The sequence below is a fragment of the Entelurus aequoreus genome, linkage group LG11 (genome assembly GCF_033978785.1).
Source record: "Entelurus aequoreus isolate RoL-2023_Sb linkage group LG11, RoL_Eaeq_v1.1, whole genome shotgun sequence".
Classification (NCBI taxonomy): Eukaryota; Metazoa; Chordata; class Actinopteri; order Syngnathiformes; family Syngnathidae; genus Entelurus; species Entelurus aequoreus.
Window position 1 is genome coordinate 20410990 of NC_084741.1, and position 23337 is coordinate 20434326.

The 23337-nt window shown below is 39.8% G+C and overlaps 1 protein-coding gene across 5 annotated transcripts in view; it reads right to left on the reverse strand.

The window, feature by feature from the left end:
- znf385d (zinc finger protein 385D) overlaps positions 1–23337 on the reverse strand; it is a 528085-nt gene that overhangs the window by 95199 nt on the left and 409549 nt on the right. For all 5 annotated transcript variants that reach the window (XM_062062667.1, XM_062062664.1, XM_062062665.1 and 2 more), the window contains one exon: positions 11040–11184. In XM_062062667.1, coding sequence (XP_061918651.1) covers positions 11040–11184 — 145 coding nt within the window. The remainder of the gene's footprint in view (positions 1–11039; positions 11185–23337) is intronic.

A 23337-nucleotide genomic window follows, 5' to 3' on the forward strand; every position in this document is an offset into this window, starting at 1 on the left:
CAAGGCTGCCCTTTGTCACCGATTCTGTTCATAACTTTTATGGACAGAATTTCTAGGCGCAGTCAAGGCGTTGAGGGGATCTGGTTTGGTGGCTGCAGGATTAGGTCTCTGCTTTTTGCAGATGATGTGGTCCTGATGGCTTCATCTGGCCAGGATCTTCAGCTCTCGCTGGATCGGTTCGCAGCTGAGTGTGAAGCGACTGGGATGAGAATCAGCACCTCCAAGTCCGAGTCCATGGTTCTCGCCCGGAAAAGGGTGGAGTGCCATCTCCGGGTTGCGGAGGAGACCCTGCCCCAAGTGGAGGAGTTCAAGTACCTCGGAGTCTTGTTCATGAGTGAGGGAAGAGTGGATCGTGAGATCGACAGGCAGATCAGTGCGGCGTCTTCAGTAATGCGGACGCTGTATCGAACCGTTGTGGTGAAGAAGGAGCTGAGCCGGAAGGCAAAGCTCTCAATTTACCGGTCGATCTACGTTCCCATCCTCACCTATGGTCATGAGCTTTGGGTTATGACCGAAAGGACAAGATCACGGGTACAAGCGGCCGAAATGAGTTTCCTCCGCCGGGTGGCGGGGCTCTCCCTTAGAGATAGGGTGAGAAGCTCTGCCATCCGGGGGGAGCTCAAAGTAAAGCCGCTGCTCCTCCACATCGAGAGGAGCCAGTTGAGGTGGTTCGGGCATCTGGTCAGGATGCCACCCGAACGCCTCCCTAGGGAGGTGTTTAGGGCACGTCCGACCGGTAGGAGGCCACGGGGAAGACCCAGGACACGTTGGGAAGACTATGTCTCCCGGCTGGCCTGGGAATGCCTCGGGATCCCCCGGGAGGAGCTGGACGAAGTGGCTGGGGAGAGGGAAGTCTGGGTTTCCCTGCTTAGGCTGCTGCCCCCGCGACCCGACCTCGGATAAGCGGAAGAAGATGGATGGATGGATGGATGGATATATATATATATATATATATATATATATATATATATATATATATATATATATATATATATATATATATATATATATATATATACATATATATATATATGTATATATACATATATATATATGTATATATACATATATATATATATATATATATATATATATATATATATATATATATATATATATATATATATATATATATATATATATATATATACATACAGAGAGAAAGAAAAGGAGAGAAAGAAGAAAGAAATAAAACATATGTACTTAAGCTGTGCAAGACCTTAATTGATTGATTGATTGATTGAAACTTGTATTAGTAGATTGCACAGTACAGTACATATTCCGTACAATTGACCACTAAATGGTAACACCCGAATACGTTTTTGAACTTGTTTAAGGGTCCACGTTAATCAATTCATGGTACCTCAACTAATTGTAACGGAATTGATAAGGGAACGATAAAAAAAAAGGTTGCTAAAGAGATTTCAGAACTTTAAACGTGTATTCCCAAACACATACAATGAAAATGGCAACAATTTGTGCCGATTTACTTCCACATTTTTCCAAAATGATTAAAAAAAACAACAGATTGGAGGAACACTCACGGATACAGAGCCAACATCTCAACGTCGATGGCAATATCGGGAATAACAGAAGGGAATGGCAAACATTGTGCAGCTGCAGTGTTTATGGATCTAACAAAAGCATTGGATTCTGACACAATAGGCACACCACACAAGGGTTAACCCCTGTGTGGTGTTCGGGTCTGTGGCACCCGTTTTCATTTCTTATTAAAAGAAAAATGAAACAATTAATTAATGTTTCAAATTGAGACTCACTGAATTTGGCTCATTTTCTGTGAAGAAAATATATCAGAATACATATTTAATGAACATACACCATACACCCCCCCTATACATTTCTATTACATATAAGATGTCCGGGTCCACTGGACCCGGGGCTAATAGAAGTGTGGAAATTGATGTTCTGTGTACCACACCCACCCACACAGCAGGCCTAGACAGGAGGAGGACAGAGTGTAGGTACACAGAACATCAGAGGGTCAAATGTGCGAGAAAATGAGAGCAGACAGTGTTGACAAACAATGTTGCAACCTTGTGTGGGAACCGCAGGTGCAGAAACACAAAAGAAGAATCCCTGTGGGATGCATAAACTGGCAGATAAATTTTAAACAGATGTTTATTGGGATAAGGTAAACATCTGTTCAGTATTTTAACATAAAAGTGTTTGATTGTGAGGCATTAAAAGCCACAAAATGCAACGGGTCCATCAGACCCACAAACGCTTGCTGAGTAACAACAATATGAACATTACACAAGGGTTAACCCTAATATCTTAAAGTAGAAGTAGAGTGGAAAAAAAGTTGACTATGTGCTTATATGTTGCCTGTTTTATCCGGTGTCTTCATGTTTTTATTTCTATTTTATCTATGTTTTACCTAGTGTTTATCTAGTGTTTTTCATGTTTTTATTTCTATTTAAATTTTCTATTATATATTCTAACTTTCTATTTTTATTTTTTACCTTTTTATTTAAATTTTTATTATTATTTTGTATATACTTTGTAGCACTTTGAGATTTTTACAAATGTAAAAGTGCGTTACAAATGTAATTCATTATTATTATTTATTATTATTTGTGTTTCATTGTATCCATTAAACCACATCAAATTGTATTTACAGTCCGCAAAGTATGTTAAAATACCGTCTAAAATAACACAAATTCAGTCGGCCATTTTCAATATTCCGCTCAGAATATCTTCGACAACTTCCGTAGATTCTATGCCACTGGAGGAACGCGTTGGTATTTTTTTTTACCATATTATTAGATCAGTCATACTGGAAATCCGCAAAAAATCGGAAATAGTCGTGCTGTTTATCATTCACAATTATATGTCGATGCATTCCAAATCGTGGATAAATAGCTAATAATTGAGTCAACAGATGGCGCTCTAAAAACATCCAGAAAGTGCCAACAATACTCGATTTACATGTCGTGCTGAAAATTAACCAAATATGAGTGATATTGTTATTATAAGTGCTAACGGAGACGGACTATTTAAGTGGCGCATTGATAGCTAGCTTACGCTGCTATTTTTGACACTCAGCCGACGGCTGCTTCTGCTTGGTCTCAAACTTGCTAAAAATACAGTCTAGATTATAATTCATGCATCTGTCACCTGCTAGTAGACAAATGTGACCATGGAGCGACAGGCTGGTCCACTTTCACGTCCCCCGAGATGGTCGAAAAAGACGCTAACTTTTTTTTTAACCGTTCTTGAGGCTTGCGATTGAATCTTCATCTAAACGGAATTATGTGAGGTTCCCGTCGGCTGCCATCCCAGCGAGAGTGGAAATATTACAGTAAGTGTTTGTTTTATTATGGTTAGTTTGTATGTTTAGCACCTAGCAATGCTGCTAATGCTGTAGTGTCACAATAAAGCTACATCTGTTTAACACTCGGCTTCCAAAACGTTCTTTTTTGTGTCCGGGCTTAAAAGTACAAGGTTTAAATGATAAATGATAAATGGGTTATACTTGTATAGCGCTTTTCTACCTTCAAGGTACTCAAAGTGCTTTGACAGTATTTCCACATTCACCCATTCACACACACATTCACACACTGATGGCGGGAGCTGCCATGCAAGGCGCTAACCAGCAGCCATCAGGAGCAAGGGTGAAGTGTCTTGCCCAAGGACACAACGGACGTGACTAGGATGGTAGAAGGTGGGGATTGAACCCCAGTAACCAGCAACCCTCTGATTGCTGGCACAGCCACTCTACCAACTTCGCCACGCCGTTTTGGATCATAATTTTTCCAAAAGTAATCTCATAAAGTCTGCCTGATTAGCATTGTTGTTGATGGGGAAGGGGTCTGTGGTTCCTCCTCTACATTACAGATCAAAATGGCTCGGGAGTCTCCGTGAGATTGATACTCTTTTAATCATATCTATTTATTATTTTAGTGTCATAAATCCGATTTATATGATAATAGCTTCAACATAGAGGAAACTTGTTTTTTCCACTCTACTGGTACTTTGATTAATACACAACATATGTGTGAATGCCTAACATTCACACAATTAGAACAATATGGCATCAGAGGGTTGCTGTCAAACTGAGTAAAAAGCTACTTAACTATCAAGAACCAATATGTGAACAAATGTCTACAGCACTAAATATGTCTTGTGGAGTAGCCCAGGGATCAATACTGGGACCAAGTTTGTTCCATCTTGATATAAACCTCATTTGTAAAGTGACAAAGCACTCAAAGTTAGTATTATTTGCAGAAACTGTGTTTTGTTCAGGAAAGAACACACAGAAGCTAATACAAATAAGGTGAACGTATTTTGCGCACTTCACTTGTGCACTCATGGTACACACTTAACACGTGCACTTAATTTCTGAACATATTGTTACAAAATTAACATGTGCACATACTTTTCTGTCTTGCCTCTGGTGAGGGCGGTCGCATTTTTCTCCGCTCCCTCCTTCCCTGCTTGCTCTCTTTGTTTTTGTCTTGTCTGAACTATTTTGAAGCCTCTTTTCTTGAGCTGTCCTCAAATCTAAACATCAAAATGAATTTGATCAACTGGACTCTCGACGCAATTGACACAGTCTTTTCGACAAGGAAAAGAGGTTCGGGGGAGCCTGGCTGCCCTGATGGAACCATTGCTGCGGGGTACGTGAGAGATTCCTGGAATACTTGGAGAATCATGTGCCTCTCAGTCCTTTCCATCGAGGACGTGGAAGACATCTACCTATTTGGAGCTGTGATCGCAGGGCATTTGCTGATTGGGCTGGGCATTGCTCTGGTGTATCGTCAAATTCGGAAGACGATGGCAGCCACTCAAGGGGCCAACAGGCTGTTCAACGCAATGGAAGGATTGGGTCGTGCTGTGGGATCACAGACTGGAGCGATTGCTGATTTGAATCGCAAGGTAGATTCCATCTTGATGAAGTTATAGAAAGAATAAATTGGAATTGTCAGAGCCAGCATACAGAGCAGGAATGTCATTGTTTTGACTGCTCGAAGAAAAAACAACATCTTAATCTATGATTTGACTCCCTCGAATGGCCTTGAGGAACAGGCTGTTTGAAAACACTCCCCTGAGGACTCCTCAAAGATGGACGCTTTTGACCTTTCCCTTTTTTTCAAAAGCACCTGGGTCGGACTCTTGAACTCTTGAACTCTTGGGGCCGGCCTTGGCCCATAAAGACAATCCAACATCTCACCCAAGTTAATTGGGCATACATGCACGCACACACCCCTCCCCCAATCAACGCCTTCACCACTGCTTAATTCCTCCGGGGTTGTGGGGGCTGAGCAGCGCTCAACAGCAGCTGCCGGCCTCCAAAGCCCTGTTGGATGACTCTGTTGCGAGTTGTTGTGATTACATGTACCATGTTTATGTGTGCCATGCTATGTGAGGTTTTTTTCCTCGGACTCAGTCTGGACCATTCCTGAGGGTCCAGCCTCAGACTGATATTTTTTTTTACTTCCCCCCTTCCCCAATGTCACCTTTTTCCCACCTTTTTAAGGAGCGCCTAAGTGAGGCTGATCCGTTGGCGGTCCCGTCTTGTCTCCCTGTAACGTATGTCTGCTCTTAGCGGGATTGTGCCGAAAATGTAATTTCAGTTCTTATGTGTCTTGTACATGTAAGAATGGACAAATAAAGCTGATTGATTGATTGATTGATTGATATGTGCACTTACCTTTTGCACTTAAGTTGTGCACTTTAATTGCCCTTGTTTGACAGATCTAATTTGTGCACTTATATTCAGCACTTAAGTGCCACACTTATGTTGCGCACTTAATTTGTGTGCACATGTGGACTTTATATTTGCACGTAACTTGTGCATTTAAGTGCACATACTTTCTGCCCTTTAGTTGTGCACTTATTGTCTGCACTTAACACGTGTACTTAGTGGTGGCCATATTTTACATACATAAATTGTGAACTTATGTTATGCCCTTAACACGTGTACTTAACTTGTGCACTTAAGTGGTGGCCATATTTTACGCACAAAAATTGTGCACTTATGTTACTCACATAACACGTGTAATTAACTTGTGCTTTTAAGTGGTGGCCTTATTTTACGCACGTAAATTGTGCACTTATCTTACGCACTTAATGTGTACTTAACTGGTGCACTTAAGTGTTGGCCATATTTTACGCACTTAAGTTGTGGATTTATGTTACGCACTTAACACGTGTACTTAACTTGGGAACTTAGTGTCGGCCATATTTTACGCACTTAAATTGTGCACTTTTGTTACTCACTTAACACATGTACTTAAGTGGTGGCCCTATTTTACGCACTTAAGTTGTGGACTTATGTTACACACTTAACATGTGTACTTAACTTGTGCACTTAGTGGTGGCCATATTTTACACACTTAAATTGTGCACTTATGTTACGCACTTAACACGTGTAGTTAACTTGTGCACTTAAGTGGTGGCCTTATTTTACGCACTTAAATTGTGCACTTATGTTACGCAATTAACACGTGTACTTAACTTGTGCACTGAAGTGGTGGCCATATTTTACGCACATAAATTGTGAACTTATATTACGCACTTAACACGTGTACTTAACTTGGGAACTTAGTGTCGGCCATATTTTACGCACTTAAATTGTGCACTTTTGTTACTCACTTAACACGTGTACTTAAGTGGTGGCCATATTTTACGCACTTAAGTTGTGGACTTATGTTACACACTTAACATGTGTACTTAACTTGTGCACTTAGTGGTGGCCATATTTTACACACTTAAATTGTGGACTTATGTTACACACTTAACATGTGTACTTAACTTGTGCACTTAGTGGTGGCCATATTTTACGCACTTAAATTTTGCACTTATGTTACGCAATTAACACATGTACTTAACTTGTGCACTTAAGTGGTGGCCTTAATTTAGGCACTTAAATTGGGCACTTATGTTACGCACTTAACACATGTACTTAACTTGTGCACTTAAGTAGTGGCCATATTTTACACACTTAAATTGTGAACTTATGTTACACACTTAACACATGTACTTAAGTTGTGCACTTAAGCGGTGGCCTTATTTTACACACTTAATTTGTGCAATTATGTTACGCACTTAACACGTGCACTTAACTTGGGAACATAGTGTTGGCCATATTTTACGCACTTAAATTGTGCACTTATGTTACTCACTTAACACGTGTACTTAACATGTGCACTTAAGTAGTGGCCATATTTTATGCACCTAAATTGTGCACTTATGTTACGCACTTAATACGTGTACTTAACTTGTGCACTGAAGTGGCCCTATTTTACGCACTTAAATTGTGCACTTATGTTACGCACTTAACACGTGTACTTAACATGTGCACTTAAGTAGTGGCCATATTTTACGCACTTAAGTTGTGGACTTATGTTACGCACTTAACATGTGTACTTAACTTGTGCACTTAGTGGTGGCAATATTTTACGCACTTAAATTGTGCACTTATGTTACGCAATTAACACGTGTAATTAACTTGTGAACTGAAGTGGTGGCCTTATTTTACGCACTTAAATTGTGCAATTATGTTACGCACTTAATATGTGCACTTAACTTGTGCACTCAAGTGGTGGCAATATTTTACACACTTAAATTGTGCACTTATGTTACGCACTTAAATGTACTTCTGCACTGAAGAGGTGGCCATATTTTACGCACTTAAATTGTGCACTTATGTTACGCACTTAACACGTGTACTTAACATGTGCACTTAAGTAGTGGCCATATTTTATGCACCTAAATTGTGCACTTATGTTACGCACTTAATACGTGTACTTAACTTGTGCACTGAAGTTGTGGCCATATTTTCTTTCTTTCTGTATTGTTTATTGAGTATGTCATAGTCAACTCCACATCATATATGTAGTACATCATATACATACTGCACTTATCTCCAGTGAACAATCTAGTGCTCAATGGCAATATTATTAATTCACAAAAAAGGAAATAAAATGTAATTAATAAAATAAAAATTAAATTAAACATATTTCAAAAGAGTAATGGGAAGGAGTATACACTTTTTGAATCCCCCCTTTTTGACATAGTTACTTCAACTAATATCCAGTTTCCTCTGAACCACATTTTATCACAATCATCTGGATCCACAAAACTTAATTTTCCCAGAACAATGTGCTTATAATTCTCAATATGTCATCATAAGTGAGTCATATAAGTCATTCATACTCACATTCAAAATATTAGATTTGTACAATTTCTTAAAATTCTCCATCTTTGAACAATGTTTGAGTTCATCACTCAGGCTCTTCCTTACAAAGTAAGTTCTGAACTTATGTTACGTACTTAACATGTGTACTTAACTTGGGCACTTAGTGTTGGCCATATTTTTTGCACCTAAATTGTGCACTAATGTTACACACTTAACACGTGTACTTAACTTGTGCACTGAAGTGGTGTCCAAATTTTACACACATAAATTGTGCACTTATGTTATGCACTTAACAGGTGTACTTAACTTGTGCACTGAAGTGGTGGGCATGTTCAACGCACATAAATTATGCACATATGTTACGCACTTAAGATGTGTACTTAACTTGTGCACTTAGTGGTGGCCATATTTTACGCACTTAACACATGTACTTAATTTGTGCACTTAAGTGTTGGCCATATTTTATACACTTAAGTTCTGGACTTATGTTACGCAGTTAACACGTGTACTTAACTTGGGGACTTAGTGTTGGCCATATTTTACGCACTTAAATTGTGCACTTATGTTACTCACTTAACACGTGTACTTAAGTGGTGGCCCTATTTTACGCACTTATGTTGTGAAATTATGTTACGCACTTAACACGTGTACTTAACTTGTGCACTGAAGTGGTGGCCCTATTTTACGCACTTAAGTTGTGGACTTATGTTATACACTTAACATGTGTACTTAACTTGTGCAATTAGTGGTGGCCATATTTTACGCACTTAAATTGTGCACTTATGTTACGCACTTAACACATGTACTTAACTTGTGCACTTAAGTGGTGGCCATATTTTACGCACTTAAATTGTGCACTTATGTTATGCACTTAACATGTGTACTTAACTTGTGCACTTAAGTGGTGGCCTTATTTTACGCACTTAAATTGAGCAATTATGTTACGCACTTAACACGTGCACATAACTTGGGAACTTAGTGTTGGCCATATTTTACGCACTTAAATTGTGCACTTATGTTACTCACTTAACACGTGTACTTAAGTGGTGGCCCTATCTTACGCACTTAAGTTGTGGACTTATGTTACGCACTTAACATGTGTACTTAACTTGTGCACTTAGTGGTGGCAATATTTTACGCACTTAAATTGTGCACTTATGTTACGCACTTAACACGTGTACTTAACTTGTGCACTGAAGTGGTGGCCCTATTTTACGCACTTAAGTTGTGGACTTATGTTATACACTTAACATGTGTACTTAACTTGTGCAATTAGTGGTGGCCATATTTTACGCACTTAAATTGTGCACTTATGTTACGCACTTAACACATGTACTTAACTTGTGCACTTAAGTGGTGGCCATATTTTACGCACTTAAATTGTGCACTTATGTTATGCACTTAACATGTGTACTTAACTTGTGCACTTAAGTGGTGGCCTTATTTTACGCACTTAAATTGAGCAATTATGTTACGCACTTAACACGTGCACATAACTTGGGAACTTAGTGTTGGCCATATTTTACGCACTTAAATTGTGCACTTATGTTACTCACTTAACACGTGTACTTAAGTGGTGGCCCTATCTTACGCACTTAAGTTGTGGACTTATGTTACGCACTTAACATGTGTACTTAACTTGTGCACTTAGTGGTGGCAATATTTTACGCACTTAAATTGTGCACTTATGTTACGCAATTAACACATGTACTTAACTTGTGCACTGAAGTGGTGGCCATATTTTACGCACTTAAATTGTGCACTTATGTTACGCAATTAACACGTGTAATTAACTTGTGCACTTAAGTGGTGGCCTCATTTCACGCACTTAAATTGTGCACTTATGTTACACACTTAATAAGTGCACTTAACTCGTGCACTTAAGTTGTGGCCATATTTTACACACTTAAATTGTGCACTTATGTTACACACTTAAATGCACTTGTGCACTGAAGGGGTGGCCATATTTTACGCACATAAATTGTGAACTTATGTTACGCACTTAACACATGTAATTAACTTGTGCACTTAAGTGGTGGCCTTATTTTACGCACTTAAATTGTGCAATTATGTTACGCACTTAACACGTGCACTTAACTTGGGAACTTAGTGTCTGCCATATTTTACGCACTTAAATTGTGCATTTATATTACGCACTTAACACGTGTACTTAACATGTGCACTTAAGTAGTGGCCATATTTTGAGCACCTAAGTTGTGCACTTATGTTACGCACTTAATACGTGTACTTAACTTGTGCACTGAAGTTGTGGCCATATTTTCTTTCTTTCTGTATTGTTTTTTGAGTTTGTCTTAGTCAACTCCACATCAGACATGTAGTACATCATATACTGTACATACTGCACTTCTTTTTATTTCACAAAAAAGAAAAGAAAATTTAATTAATAAAGTAAAAAATACATTAAAGTAAATTAAACATATCTCAAAAGGGTAAAGGGAAGTATACAGTTTTTGAATCCCCCCTTTTTTACATAGTTACTTTAACTAATATCCAGTTTCCTCTGAACCACATTTTATCACAATCATCTGGATCCACAAAACTTAATTTTCCCAAAACAATGTGCTTATAATTCTCAATATGTCATCATAAGTGAGTCATATAAGTCATTCATACTCACATTCAAAATATTAGATTTGTACAATTTCTTAAAATGCTCCATCTTTGAACAATGTTTGAGTTCATCACTCAGGCTCTTCCATATTTTCACCCCACAGACTGAGACACAAAAACTTTTCCTTGTGCTAAAGTGCTAAAGCGTGTTTCTATTTTGCCGTTCAATTTATGGCAGACGTCTCGTCGTCCAACCTCCTCAGTGAGCGCGTGCAAAACAAAAAGTGGAAAAGTGCAAACCAACCTTTGTCGTCGACGACGCCCGCGGCAGCCTCCTGGCCGCCCGTCTCCTTGGCCACCGCTGAGCCTCTCCTCCTGGTTTTGGGAGCGTCCGGGGCCTTCGGCTTCCTGCCGTGTTTGGTCCCCTTGTAGTGGGCCACAACTTGGCTCTGCGGGACAACAAGCAGCAGGATTGAGTCTCCTGGCGCGGGACGGAGCGTGAAACGCAAGAAGAAAAGTCGAGCGGCGTGGAGGCGATGAAGCGGCTGCGAGCTAATTAGTCCCGCCAAAAATGCTAACCTCTGATTTGCAGGCTGCCAGCTCGGAGCAAATCTTACAGGATGATTTATTGATCCGCCATTTTTCTTTTTTTCCACCCAGCGCTGGAATGATTCACTTGTAAATCAGACCCTCTTTATTGGCCGCCATCAATGGACGCTTTGGAGCCAAACAAGAACATTTGTCATGTTTGGCTGCAGGTCACTAAACTTAGGAAAGTTGCAAACATCAAAGTGATCAGTTTGAAACACTCTCCACCTCCCGAATGTTCCATCAAAGGGATCAGTTTGAAACAATCTCGACCTCCGAATGTTCAATCAAATTATCATTTTGGAACACTCTTTATTTCCCGAATGTTCAATCAAAGTGATCAGTTTGAAACACTCTTTACCTTCCGAATGTTCGATCAAAGTGATCAGTTTAAAACACTCTTTAAATCCCAAATGTTCGATCAAAGTGATCAGTTTGAAACACTCTCCACCTCCCGAATGTTCAATCAAAGTGATCAGTTTGAAAAACTCTCGACTTCCCGAATGTTCAATCAAATTATCAGTTTGGAACACTCTCCACCTCCCGAATGTTCAATCAAAGTGATCAGTTTGAAACACTCTTGACTTTCCGAATGTTCAATCAAAGTGATCAGTTTGAAACACTCTCGACCTCCCGAATGTTCAAACAAAGTGATCAGTTTGAAACACTCTCGACCTCCCGAATGTTCAATCAAAGTGATCAGTTTGAAACACTCTCGACCTCCCGAATGTTCAATCAAAGTGATCAGTTTGAAACACTCTTTACCTCCCGAATGTTCGATCAAAGTGATCAGTTTAAAACACTCTTTAAATCCCAAATGTTCGATCAAAGTGATCAGTTTGAAACACTCTCCACCTCCCGAATGTTCGATCAAAGTTATCAGTTTGAAACACTCTCCACATCCCGAATGTTCAATCAAAGTGATCAGTTTGAAACTCTCTCGACCTCCCAAATTTTCCATCAAAGGGATCAGTTTGAAACACTCTCGACCTACCGAATGTTCAATCAAAGTGATCAGTTTGAAACACTGTCGACCTCCCGAATGTTCAAACAAAATGATCAGTTTGAAACACTCTCTACCTCCCGAATGTTCAATCAAAGTGATCAGTTTGAAACACTCTTTACCTCCCGAATGTTCGATCAAAGTGATCAGTTTGAAACACTATCCACCTCCCGAATGTTCAATCAAAGTGATCAGTTTGAAACACTCTCCACCTCCCGAATGTTCCATCAAAGTGATCATTTTGAAACACTCTTGACTTTCCGAATGTTCAATCAAAGTGATCAGTTTGAAACACTCTCCACCTCCCGAATGTTCAATCAAAGTGATCAGTTTGAAACACTCTTGACTTTCCGAATGTTCAATCAAAGTGATCAGTTTGAAACACTCTCCACCTCCCGAATGTTCCATCAAAGTGATCATTTTGAAACACTCTTGACTTTCCGAATGTTCAATCAAAGTGATCAGTTTGAAACACTCTCCACCTCCCGAATGTTCCATCAAAGTGATCAGTTTGAAACACTCTCGACCTTCCGAATGTTCAATCAAAGTGATCAGTTTGAAACACTCTTTACCTCCCGAATGTTCGATCAAAGTGATCAGTTTAAAACACTCTTTAAATCCCAAATGTTCGATCAAAGTGATCAGTTTGAAACACTCTCCACCTCCCGAATGTTCGATCAAAGTTATCAGTTTGAAACACTCTCCACATCCCGAATGTTCAATCAAAGTGATCAGTTTGAAACTCTCTCGACCTCCCAAATTTTCCATCAAAGGGATCAGTTTGAAACACTCTCGACCTACCGAATGTTCAATCAAAGTGATCAGTTTGAAACACTGTCGACCTCCCGAATGTTCAAACAAAGTGATCAGTTTGAAACACTCTCTACTTCCCGAATGTTCAATCAAAGTGATCAGTTTGAAACACTCTTTACCTCCCGAATGTTCGATCAAAGTGATCAGTTTGAAACACTATCCACCTCCCGAATGTTCAATCAAAGTGATCAGTTTGAAACACTCTCCACCTCCCGAATGTTCCATCAAAGGGATCAGTTTGAAACACTCTCGACCTCCCGAATGTTCAATCAAAGTGATCAGTTTGAAACACTCTTGACCTCCCGAATGTTCAATCAAAGTGATCAGTTTGAAACACTCGACCTCCCGAATGTTCAATCAAAGTGAGCAGTTTGAAACACTCTCGACCTCCCGAATGTTCAATCAAAGTGATCAGTTTGAAACACTCGACCTCCCGAATGTTCAATCAAAGTGATCAGTTTGAAATACTCTCGACCTCCCGAATGTTCAATCAAAGTGAGCAGTTTGAAACACTCTCGACCTCCCGAATATTCAATCAAAGTGATCAGTTTGAAACACTCTCGACCTCCCGAATGTTAAATCAAATTATCAGTTTGGAACACTCTTTACCTCCTGAATGTTCAATTAAAGTTATCAGTTTGAAACACTCTCGACCTCCCGAATGTTCAATCAAAGTGATCAGTTTGAAACACTCTTTACCTACCGAATGTTCGATCAAAGTGATCAGTTTGAAACACTCTCGACCTCCCGAATGTTCAATCAAAGTGATCAGTTTGAAACACTCTTGACCTCCCGAATGTTCAATCAAAGTGATCAGTTTGAAACACTCTTGACCTCCCGAATGTTCAATCAAAGTGATCAGTTTGAAACACTCTTGACCTCCCGAATGTTCAATCAAAGTGATCAGTTTGAAACACTCGACCTCCCGAATGTTCAATCAAAGTGAGCAGTTTAAAACACTCTCGACCTCCCGAATGTTCAATCAGAGTGATCAGTTTGAAATACTCTCGACCTCCAGAATGTTCAATCAAAGTGATCAGTGTGAAACACTCTCGACCTCCCGAATGTTCAATCAAAGTGATCAGTTTGAAACACTCTCGACTTCCCAAATGTTCAATGAAAGCGATCAGTTTGAAACACTCTCGACCTACCGAATGTTTGATCAAAGTGATCAGTTTCAAACACTCTCGACCTCCTGAATGTTAAATCAAAGTGATCAGTTTGAAACACTCTCGACCTCCCGAATGTTCAATCAAAGTGATCAGTGTGAAACACTCTCGACCTCCAAAATGTTCAATCAAAGTGATCAGTATAAAACACTCTCGACCTCCCGAATGTTCAATCAAAGTAATCAGTTTAAAACTCTCTCGACCTCCAGAATGTTCAATCAAAGTGATCAGTGTGAAACACTCTCGACCTCCCGAATGTTCAATCAAAGTGATCAGTTTGAAACACTCTCGACTTCCCAAATGTTCAATGAAAGCGATCAGTTTGAAACACTCTTTACCTACCGAATGTTTGATCAAAGTGATCAGTTTCAAACACTCTCGACCTCCTGAATGTTAAATCAAAGTGATCAGTTTGAAACACTCTCGACCTCCCGAATGTTCAATCAAAGTGATCAGTGTGAAACACTCTCGACCTCCAAAATGTTCAATCAAAGTGATCAGTATAAAACACTCTCGACCTCCCGAATGTTCAATCAAAGTAATCAGTTTAAAACTCTCTCGACCTCCTGAATGTTAAATCAAAGTGATCAGTTTGAAACACTCTCGACCTCCCGAATGTTCAATCAAAGTGATCAGTGTGAAACACTCTCGACCTCCAAAATGTTCAATCAAAGTGATCAGTTTAAAACACTCTCGACCTCCCGAATGTTCAAAGTAATCAGTTTAAAACTCTCTCGACCTCCCGAATGTTCAATCAAAGTGATCAGTTTGAAACACTCTCGACCTCCCGAATGTTCAATCAAAGTGATCAGTGTGAAACACTCTCGACCTCCTGAATGTTCAATCAAAGTGATCAGTTTGAAACATTCTCGACCTCCCGAATGTTCAATCAAAGTGATCAGTTTGAAACATTCTCGACCTCCCGAATGTTCAATCAAAGTGATCGGTTTGAAACAGTCTTTACTTCCCGAATGTTCAATCAAAGTGATCAGTTTAAAACACTCTCGACCTCCCGAATGTTCAATCAAAGTGATCAGTTTAAAACACTCTCGACCTCAAGGTTCAAGGTTCAACTTTATTGTCCCCGCGGGGGAATTTGTCTTGGGCACAGTGCATCATTGCTTTCTTAACATACACAAAAACAACAGAACAAAAACATAAGCACAGACACAACCACAACCAGACAACTAACATTTAAACATCAGAACATGGAGCTTGATAGACATAGGTGGCACTTTGATGGAGGCATAAAATCTACAGTATGGAGATAAAGATAAAGTACCAGTGTGCATTGCACTAGAGCTCATAGTTAAAGTGCTATGTGCTAAAGTGCTTAGTTCTAAAGTGCCATGTGCTAAAAAAGTGCTAACCTATGTATTAACATTCTATTGCACCTTGTTGGTCAGCTTAATGGAGGCTGGGACAAATGATAATTTAAGGCGGTTCGATTTGCATAGTGGGACCCGGAGTCTTCTCCCTGATGGCAGGGTTCCATATTCAGGGAAGAGTGGGTGTTGTGAGTTGGAAATAATTTTCTTAGCTTTTTTCCTAACTGCCTGCTCATAGATGCTCTGTATAGGCTCATATTCTTTCCTCCCTACGATTTTCATTACCGTTTTATGCATGCCGGCCAGTTTGCTTTTTAGCTTAATGGTTAGGTTGCCAAACCATGAGGTGATCCCGTATCTAATGATGCTCTCTACAATGGCACGGTAGAAAATCATCATGATGTGGGTGCTTACGCCGTACAATGTTAATCTTCGCAAAACATATAGCCTCTGTTGCAGTCTATTGCACAGTTTGTCAATATGTGTCTTCCAGCAGAGAAGATTATCAATATGAATCCCTAAATATTTATATGAGGATACCTGGGTGATTTCCTGATTTTTGATGACCACTGGCTCATGGTCAGTCACATTCCTCGGATCCAAAACCATTTCCTGTGTCTTGGTCACATTTAGAATAAGATGGTTGGTATCACACCACCTAATAAATAGGTCTATTTCGTCTTGGTACACAGAGGGGTCCGTATCCTTGTGTAGAAGGCTTAGGAGCACGGTATCGTCCGCAAATTTCACCATATAATTGTTAGGGTGCACAGTCCCACAATCATTGGTGTACAATGTAAACAGTGTTGGTGATACAACGCAACCCTGTGGGACGCCTGTGTTGCAGTGTTTGGTGTCTGACAGTGTTCTGTTGACCTTCACTTGCTGTGTTCTGTTTGTTGAAAAAGAGTGGAACCATTTGATCAAGGTGGAGTTTACACCCATGTCTTTGAGCTTCTCCAAGAGTATGTGAATTTGCACTGTATTAAAAGCTGAGCTGAAATCAACAAATACAATTCTAGCATAAGCTTTTGTGTTCTCAAGGTGCTTGGAGATAAAGTGCAAGGTGCAAAGGATTGCATCATCAGTACTGCATTCCTGCTTGTACGCAAACTGGTACACATCTATCTTTGGCTTGACATCCTTCATGAGCAGTGACACAACAAATTTTTCAAAACATTTCATAACAATCGAAGTGAGAGCTACGGGACGAAAGTCGTTGTTTACTGTGAAACCGGGCTTTTTAGGCACCGGAGTTATAATTGACTTCTTCCACAGAGCTGGAACAGTGTGAGTGTTAAGTGACTGTTGTAATATTGGACACCATGCTGTAGTTAGTTCCTCTGCACAGCTTTTGAGCAAAAAAGCTGGGAGGCCGTCAGGGCCTCCCGAATGTTCAATCAGAGTGATCAGTTTGAAACACTCTCGACCTCCCGAATGTTCAATCAAAGTGATCAGTTTGAAACACTCTCGACCTCCCGAATGTTCAATCAAAGTGATCAGTTTGAAAAACTCTTTACCTACCGAATGTTCAATCAAAGTGATCAGTTTGAAACACCCTCGACCTCCCGAATGTTCAATCAAAGTGATCAGTTTGAAACACTCTTTATCTACCGAATGTTCGATCAAAGTGATCAGTTTGAAACACTCTCGACCTCCCGAATGTTCAATCAAAGTGATCAGTTTGAAACACTCTTTACCTACCGAATGTTTGATCAAAGTGATCAGTTTGAAACACCCTTGACCTCCCGAATGTTCAATCAAAGTGATAAGTTTGAAACACTCTTTACCTACCGAATGTTCGATCAAAGTGATCAGTTTGAAACACCCTTGACCTCCCGAATGTTCGATCAAAGTGATCAGTTTGAAACACTCTCCACCTCCCAAATGTTCAATCAAAGTGATCAGTTTGAAACACTCTCGACCTCCCGAATGTTCAATCAAATGATCAGTTTGGAACACTCTTTACTTCCTGAATGTTCAATCAAAGTGATCAGTTTGAAACACTCTCGACCTCCCGAATGTTCAATCATAGTGATCAGTTTGAAACACTCTCGACCTCCCGAATGTTTGATCAAAGTGATCAGTTTGAAACACTCTCCACCTCCCGAATATTCAATCAAAGTGATCAGTTTGAAACACTCTCGACCTCCCGAATGTTCAATCATAGTGATCAGTTTGAAACACTCTCGACCTCCCGAATGTTTGATCAAAGTGATCAGTTTGAAACACTCTCCACCTCCCGAATATTCAATCAAAGTGATCAGTTTGAAACAGTCTTTATTTCCCGAATGTTCAATCAAAGTGATCAGTTTGAAACACTCTCCACCTCCCGAATGTTCGATCAAATTATCAGTTTGAAACTCTCTTTACCTCCCGAATGTTCAATCAAAGTGATCAGTTTGAAACACCCTCGACCTCACGAATGTTCAATCAAAGTGATCAGTTTGAAACACTCTTGACCTCCCGAATGTTCAATTAAAGTGATCAGTTTGAAACACTCTCGACCTCCCGAATGTTCAATCAAATTATCAGTTTGGAACACTCTTTACCTCCCGTATGTTCTATCAAAGTGATCAGTTTGAAACACTCTCGAACTCCTGAATGTTTAATCAAAGTGATCAGTTTCAAACACTCTTGACCTCCTGAATGTTGTCATGTGCTCCAATCACACTTCATACACACTCTCATGTCGCTGCCTTTCCATCTTTACGTCTCTCCGGTCATCATCCACACATACATCCACCTAACATCCATGCATCCATCCACACATACAGTACATACATTCATCTATCCATCCATCCATTCATCATCAATCGTCCATCCATCCGTACATTTGTATATCCGTAAACCCATTCAACAATCCATCAGTCCATCCATCCGTCTATCACACCGTCCATGTATCCATTTGTACATCTGTCCATCCATTCAACTATCCTCTATTGTCCAGCCATTCATTTATCAATTAGTCCATCCATCCATTTAACCATGCGCCCGTCCATCCATGACCCACACATCTATCATCCAACCATCCATCCATATATCCAGCTATCATTCGTCCATCCGTCCTCTCACCGATTCAACAATCCGTCTCTCTCCATCCATCCATACGTCCATGCATTTTTCCATCCAACCATCTGTTTTTCCCTCCATCCATTCAACCATCTGTCCATCCATCAGAATTTGGCTAGTCAGTGAGTGCTAATTATTAAAGTTTGTGGCAGTATTTTCTTAAAAATATATCAAATCCAGGAAATTCTCCATCATTCTTTTTGGCAAATGTTAATCAAATCTCAAGGTTGTTTTTGAATCAGCCCAAAAAAAGTCCAACTAGTTTTGAACATCTCCTGTGTGTCTGCACGCTGCAGAGACGGTCGGATGAGTGCTCAATGGCACGTCGGCAGTAGTTTGACTTTCAGACACAACGATGAGTGTTAGAACAACTGTTTCTAAATGATCACAAAAACATTGTATTACATTAAGTTCCTGACAAGAAGACAAAAGCTGTCTTTAAAACCTACCAAGAGTAAGGCTCATAAAGCTCCACTGTGTAGGGGAAGGAAGCAACATGAAGGTGTTCCTGTTTGGTAATCAACAGAAATATATTGTTCTAACCCAAGGACTTCAAAGCGGAGAGAACCAAGGATCTGCCCAATTTCCAGACGACCTATTTTTTTGAAGTATTTTACTAACTCTTTTTGAAGTATTTTACTAACTCTTTTTGAACTATTTTACGACCTCTTCTTTTGAACTATTCTGTAACCAATGGCAACGCTGTTTACGACCCACTTCCCTCTGGAAGTGGAAGCGGTGGTCAGGTGGTCGGAGAAAGTCAAATAAAGAAGGAGGAGTGCAATCTTTTGGCAGAGCGTGCTGAGATACTGTGCAAGGGTACAGTGTAAAGGCGACTCTCCTCAATATATTGAGTCCAAATTGAATTTTGTCTCTGTTTGATTCTTTGCTTCTTGTCTTGTTTAATACAAACCTCGTTTCCATATGAGTTGGGAAATCGTGTTAGATGTAAATATAAACGGAATACAATGATTTGCAAATCATTTTCAACCCATATTCAGTTGAATATGCTACAAAGACAACATATTTGATGTTCAAACTGATAAACTTTTTTTTTTTAAATAATCATTAGCTTTAGAATTTGATGCCAGCAACACGTGACAAAGAAGTTGGGAAAGGTGGCAATAAATACTGATAAAGTTGAGGAATGCTCATCAAACACTTATTTGGAACATCCCACAGGTGAACAGGCAAATTGGGAACAGGTGGGTGCCATGATTGGGTATAAAAGTAGATTCCATGAAATGCTCAGTCATTCACAAACAAGGATGGGGCGAGGGTCACCACTTTGTCAACAAATGCTTGAGCAAATTGTTGAACAGTTTAAGAAAAACCTTTCTCAACCAGCTATTGCAAGGAATTTAGGGATTTCACCATCTACGGTCCGTAATATCATCAAAGGGTTCAGAGAATCTGGAGAAATCACTGCACGTAAGCAGCTAAGCCCGTGACCTTCGATCTCTCAGGCTGTACTGCATCAACAAGCGACATCAGTGTGTAAAGGATATCACCACATGGGCTCAGGAACACTTCAGAAACCCACTGTCAGTAACTACAGTTGGTCGCTACATCTGTAAGTGCAAGTTAAAACTCTCCTATGCAAGGCGAAAACCGTTTATCAACAACACCCAGAAACGCCGTCGGCTTCGCTGGGCCTGAGCTCATCTAAGATGGACTGATACAAAGTGGAAAAGTGTTCTGTGGTCTGACGAGTCCACATTTCAAATTGTTTTTGGAAACTGTGGACGTCGTGTCTTCCGGACCAAAGAGGAAAAGAACCATCCGGATTGTTATAGGCGCAAAGTGTAAAAGCCAGCATCTGTGATGGTATGGGGGTGTATTAGTGCCCAAGACATGGGTAACTTACACATCTGTGAAGGCGCCATTAATGCTGAAAGGTACATACAGGTTTTGGAGCAACACATGTTGCCATCCAAGCAACGTTACCATTGACGCCCCTGCTTATTTCAGCAAGACAATGCCAAGCCACATGTTACATCAACGTGGCTTCATAGTAAAAGAGTGCGGGTACTAGACTGGCCTGCCTGTAGTCCAGACCTGTCTCCCATTGAAAATGTGTGGCGCATTATGAAGCCTAAAATAGCACAACGGAGACCCCCGGACTGTTGAACAACTTAAGCTGTACATCAAGCAAGAATGGGATATAATTCCACCTGAGAAGCTTCAAAAATGTGTCTCCTCAGTTCCCAAACCTTTACTGAGTGTTGTTAAAAGGAAAGGCCATGTAACACAGTGGTGAACATGCCCTTTCCCAACTACTTTGGCACGTGTTAATTATTATTTGCAAAAAAAAAATAAAGTTTATGAGTTTGAACATCAAATATCTTGTCTTTGTAGTGCATTCAACTGAATATGGGTTGAAAAGGATTTGCAAATCATTGTATTCCGTTTATATTTACATCTAACACAATTTCCCAACTCATATGGAAACGGGGTTTGTAGAGGTCGTCAGTGTTTGAACCTGACAATGAGTTTGTCACCAAAGGGGGCGACTTCTTTCACAAAGCTTCGGCGACCAGTGAATGACGTCGTTCCAACACTCTGAACATCCGACGCTGAAGTGGTTTGGGATATTAAAAAGTTCGAACATGACTCATAACAACAACGCCATTAAGATGATTTCAGATCTGTCAAAAGTCACAAGTTAGCAGTCCGCGTGTGTTTTGTTTGGTTCCAAAAGTTCATTAGAAACAAGTTTCCGAGGGAAAGTTTGTGTCTTGCTTATCAGTGGGTTGCCAGGTCACGTGGGAGGCGAGTGTTTACTTTAGTTGAGAACACTCGAGTGGAACCTGCGCCTTTAAGGGCAGCGCACGTTTAACATGTCTGCATTGTTAAAAGGCTGTACTTTCACTTTCACAATCGATCATAACACACTTAATAGCTCATTTGTGGATGTTTTAGTTCCCAGCTGGGAACTGTGGCGCGTGGACCCTGGTTGCCGTGGCGACGGCAGCCAGCCTCTATTTAAGTGCTCAAGCAGAAGAAAGACACTCCACAGGAAGCTTTTTGAATGTGCTGCAATTTGCTGGCATTGTTGTCGGCTTTTCGCTCACAATCAGCTCAATAATCCAATTCCAAGATAGAGTGTGTGCTGGGGGGGGGGGGGGGGGGGGGGGTATTTTTTATATTTGTTTTACCCACAATGCATTGCTGTCAAGTTCCTACTGAACGCCGGTTTAAGAATGAAAACTTACAGATACACATAAAGATGATATAATTGAATGACCGATTACATTAATACAAATGTGTGTTTTTTAAATACATTTTATTGGTATTGTTTATTATCAATAGCACTATTTCTATCGGTATTCATATTGCTCCATTTTTAGTGTAATAATGCTCATTGACATTTCTGTATTATTTTTTATTTTCGCTAGCTGCTTATTTGCTATTACTTTTACCATCATATTTGTACATGTCGTATTTGCTGATGTTGCTCTGTTGTTGTTGTTGTGTTTGCTGTTGTTGTTTTTGTCTCTCTGTCTAATTCCCCCTCTTGTCCCCACAATTCCCCCCTCTGTCTTCCTTTTTTTCTCTTTCTATCCCCTCCTGCTCTGGCCTGGCTGCACTAATTGATAATATAAATACATTTAATAAAGTCAAAATACAAATAAGGCAACAAGATAAGTATCCTACACTTCTCTTTTGTAAAGTAAATCTGAACAGCCGATATGGGCATCTACATCTACTATATGATTTGCCTGAGAAGCTGGGCAGGACATTATTAAAAAATAAATAAATAAATAAATAAATAAATAAATAAATAAATAAATAAATAAATAAATAAATACATTTTTCAATTATTTATTGTATTCTACAATTGCATCATTCTTGCATCATCAATTCCACTACACGTTGTTAGAAAAGTGTTTTAAAAAGTGCTAAGTTTGCTATTTGGTGCAAATTCTAATGGTTTTCTCTATAGCGCTCGTGCTTACGCGTAACTTTCACTGCAGCAATTTACACGGCCTGATTTAAAATGTATTGCATGAAAATGAAAGTAGTGCTATTTAAATGTTTCATTGATCAACAACACACACACACACACACACATTTTATACCTAACAAAGAATGTTCTGGCTCAGGACATCTCGTGCACTCGGCTAGATGCATGCAAACGACAAAAAAATAATTTTATTTCATTTGTATATACAAACCCAAAACCAGTGAAGTTGGCACGTCGTGTAAATGGTAAATAAAAACAGAATACAATGATTTGCAAATCCTTTTCAACCTAAATTCAATTCAATAGACTGCAAAGACAAGATAGTTAATATTCGAACTGGAAAACGTAGTAATTTTTTTTGCTCATATTAGCTCTTTTGGAATTTAATGCCTGCAACATGTTTCAAAAAAGCTGGCACAAGTGGCAAAAAAAACTAAGAAAGTTGAGGAATGCTCATCAAACACTTATTTGGAACATCCCACAGGTGAACAGGCAAATTGGGAACAGGTGGGTGCCATGATTGGGTATAAAAGCAGCTTCCATGAAATGCTCAGTCATTCACAAACAAGGATGGGGCGAGGGTCACCACTTTGTCAACAAATGCGTGAGCAAATTGTTGAACAGTTTAAGAACAACATTTTTAAACAAGCTATTGCAAGGAA